General features: G+C 45.2%; 1 protein-coding gene across 1 annotated transcript; it reads left to right on the forward strand.

The window, feature by feature from the left end:
• Positions 1 to 1,575: 1,575 nt before the first annotated feature.
• Positions 1,576 to 2,724, forward strand: LOC106499390 (urotensin-2 receptor-like). The gene has a single exon (XM_013960859.1). The coding sequence runs from the start codon at positions 1,576 to 1,578 to the stop codon at positions 2,722 to 2,724; it is 1,149 nt and encodes a 382-aa protein (XP_013816313.1).
• Positions 2,725 to 3,652: the final 928 nt, after the last annotated feature.

Consider the following 3,652-nt stretch of genomic DNA (forward strand, 5'->3'; position numbering starts at 1 on the left):
CCAGGACCATGTTCAGCCTTTATCCCTTGGACGTTTGCACTCAAAGGGATGGTGGGATGGGTTCTGTGCACCACTCTACCAATTGTTAACCGAGGAGAAATCTCTATGTACTGGATTGCCCTCTTTTATACAGACTTTTTGCATAACATCTCTATAACACCAGTCAACCACGGCAGGTTGTAACGGGGAAGGAACGCGAGGGCAAGTCATGAAGAAGATGAACATTGTCCAACCTCTAGCACTGTAGTGGTTATTCTGTCAGGGTCTTTGGTATACATACAGCCAGAGGAGGGCCTAGTACTGTAACCCTGCTGCGGAGGAGCAAGTGGGAGGAAGGGCAAAGGGGTCAGAGCTGATGTGGAGGCAAAGGGATACTGAATTCATTGGGAAAAGCTGCAAAACTTGCCAAATTCCTATGATAAAACAAACCCAACCTGTCCAGCATGAGGGACAGGGAAATCCTTGCCTGATGAGCCCTGCAAGGTTAAGGCAGCCCAGGACCCCTTCTTACATTTTTCCATAAGAACAGACAATCTGAGCTCCATAAAACACATAGTACAAATGCAGATCTATGTGCAGGTTGGCACAAACCTGTACTGCACCTTAAAATTCTAGCATTTTAGGTATGTCTTCACTATTTTTCTCAGGTAGGTCTGATCTCCCTTTGCCTACACCCAGAGCCAGTGTATAAGCGTTAGGCTTGAGCTAACGAAAAGCTTCAGCATATGAAGGGCTACTACTTGCCCTGAATGCTGCAGAGCAAGCATGCAACTCTGCATAAGGCTGTTTAGGCACGTTCACAGACAAGTTTGTCTGAAATGTATCTATGTGTGGACACGTGAATATCTGGGGGTTCACACTAGAGAGCATGAAAAAAACAGTTTATGCGCATACAGTGCAACCTGCTATATAGATTGAAAATGGCTTTGTTTTCCATCACTTCACTACAGTTTGAAACTGCAAGATGAGACTTAGCAGGAGCTTCTCATTCAAGGAAAGTTGTTTTGTGGAAACTCTGCAGAAATGCTGGGCAGGACTTTGAGTGTGTCACTGAAGTAAAATAGGCATCAGTTTGGCTGCAAATGGAAAGTCAAGGTTTGCTTTCCCTTTTCTGGTGTCTTGAACTCCTTCATGTTAAGAGCTTAGCAAGTGCCAGGTCGCCAAGACTTAAGCAATCATTCTGATAGGTCTATAAGATACCATTATGAATTTAATAAGGATGTTTTTTTCCCCAACCCCAAACTAACTTTGAGGATTGCAGCAAGTGGTTCCAAGGATCTGCACAACCTTTTTGTTGAGTAGCCTCAATGCAAAAGACCCTTGGTACCTGCAAACAGTGCAAATATGTACTCAGGATAAGTGACTTCTGAATGATAAATTCTGTTGCTCTGTCAAATTTCTAATATGTTGGTTGCTGATGTCTTTCCTCTAGTGGAGAAAACAGATCTTCTTTGGATGAAAATCTGCTAAGAAATGATTTACCAGCTCCCAGCAGTCACATTTCTCAGAGCAGAAAAGCAGAACTGCAGACCCCTGTGGCATGAACAAAGCATCCAGTATTAAAAGGCCAGGAGGATGTCCCTAACCAACGAGCTGGAGAGCCACTTTTCAGCAACTCCCTACATGGTCATGGACACAAGCGACGGTGGCCTGTTCAGGATCAGACCCAACACCTCCATCAATGCCACCTGGGACAGCCCTCCAGCCACCGGTTCCATGGAGGACATGTTTGCCATCTGCACCATCGGAACAATCCTTTCCCTTATGTGTGTGATTGGGGTCACAGGCAATGTCTACACATTGCTAGTGATGTGCCATTACTTGCGATCATCTGCTTCCATGTATATTTACATCATCAACCTTGCTCTGGCGGACCTGCTCTACCTTCTCACCATCCCCTTCATTGTCGGAACCTACTTCATTCAGAAATGGTACTTTGGGGACATTGGCTGTCGCATCCTCTTCAGTCTGGACTTTCTCACTATGCATGCCAGCATCTTCACCCTCACAGTCATGAGCACAGAGCGCTACTTTGCCGTGCTGAAGCCCCTGGACACAGTGAAGAGGTCCAAGAGCTACCGAAAAGCCATTGCTGTTGTCATCTGGCTGGTGTCACTGCTGCTCACCCTCCCGATGCTTATCATGATCCAGCTGGTGCAAAGAGACAACAAAAGTATCTGCCTGCCCACCTGGAGCAAGCTGTCCTACAAAGTTTATCTCACCATCCTTTTTGGTACCAGCATCGTGGGCCCAGGGGTAATCATTGGCTACCTCTACATCAGATTAGCTAAGATTTACTGGGTGTCACAAACAGCATCCTTCAAGCAGACCAAGCGGCTGCCAAATCAAAAGGTGCTCTATTTAATTTTCACTATAGTGCTGGTTTTCTGGGCTTGCTTCTTGCCTTTCTGGATATGGCAACTCCTCTTCCAGTATTATGAATCCTTCCCATTGTCTCCCAAGGTGATGAAGAACATTAATTATCTGACAACCTGCTTAACCTACAGCAACAGCTGTATCAACCCCTTCCTTTACACCCTGCTCACCAGAAACTACCGGGAATACTTGAAGAACAGGCAGCGGTCTCTTAGCAGCAGCAGTAGGTACTTCCAAAGGAGGAATCGATTTCAGAGAATTTCAGGGAGATCCCTCTCCACAAGCAGTCAGCACTGCACAGAGACATATGTTCTTGCTCATGCTCCTTTGGGAAACAGCAGTGCCTGAAGGTAAAATATATCCCCAAGAACAATCAATATTGACTTCAATGTTGCTTTGATTTAAAGTGTACATTGTAAAGGCAAGGCCTTAGCAGACCCATAACGTGCAATAGTTCAGAGGCTGTGCCATATGCCTCTTCTCATTTCCCTCTGTGCCACTGATCTGAGGCTAGCAACACTCAGCTGAACATCTATCTAAATAGCCTTTTGCTTTTTATCTTTATATTTTATAGTGTATGTCTCCTCAAGTAGCCATCAATAATGAAAGCCTATAATAAGGCCATGATTTTTAATGGTATCTGCTGTCTCACAGAGCTAAAAATTATGTTATTTTGTGAATGGCTGTAGTTTGTTCTTTTTAAAGCAGTAATGCTCAATTAGTAGTTGTACGAGGACTGAAAACAATGAAATAAAGACAAAGCAGCTGATGTTTGTGACACGCAATCCAGTTTGAGTTTGGGGTAGAACTGAACAGTTTGGAGGAAGAATATCCAAGGACATTTACATCCTGGTTTTGGTCTCATTCACACTTACTCATTCACATCTTACACCAACATGTATGCACTGGGCTTGATTTTCCATTCACACAAGTGTCCGTAGTAGAGTTACCCCTGCAGTACACTGGCGTGCACGTTAACACAGGTAGACTTCCCTGTGACAGTGGCACAGTTGGAGGACACTCAGCATCATCTAACATGCTGACACTGAACACATGAGCACCCATGGCGGCAGAATATCTGCCCTTTTCCCTCCTCCAAGGAAGACTCAGAAACTTCTGATTTTGTTATTCTCAGGGCATCCAAAAACAAACCACAACATCCAGCAAGAGACCAGACCTATGTCACACAGTCCAGGCAGGGAAAGGAAGAGGGGAGTGGGTGAGGAGATGGGATCTCCAGCTGGCAGAGCTGCGCTAGCAGGAGTCCCTAATATCC

This window comes from Apteryx mantelli, chromosome 19 (genome assembly GCF_036417845.1).
Source record: "Apteryx mantelli isolate bAptMan1 chromosome 19, bAptMan1.hap1, whole genome shotgun sequence".
Taxonomy (NCBI): domain Eukaryota; kingdom Metazoa; phylum Chordata; class Aves; order Apterygiformes; family Apterygidae; genus Apteryx; species Apteryx mantelli.

Excerpts from the sequence above, each read along its gene's own strand:
- LOC106499390 (XM_013960859.1), top strand. The coding sequence starts at position 1,576 with ATGTCCCTAACCAACGAGCTGGAGAGCCACTTTTCAGCAACTCCCTAC.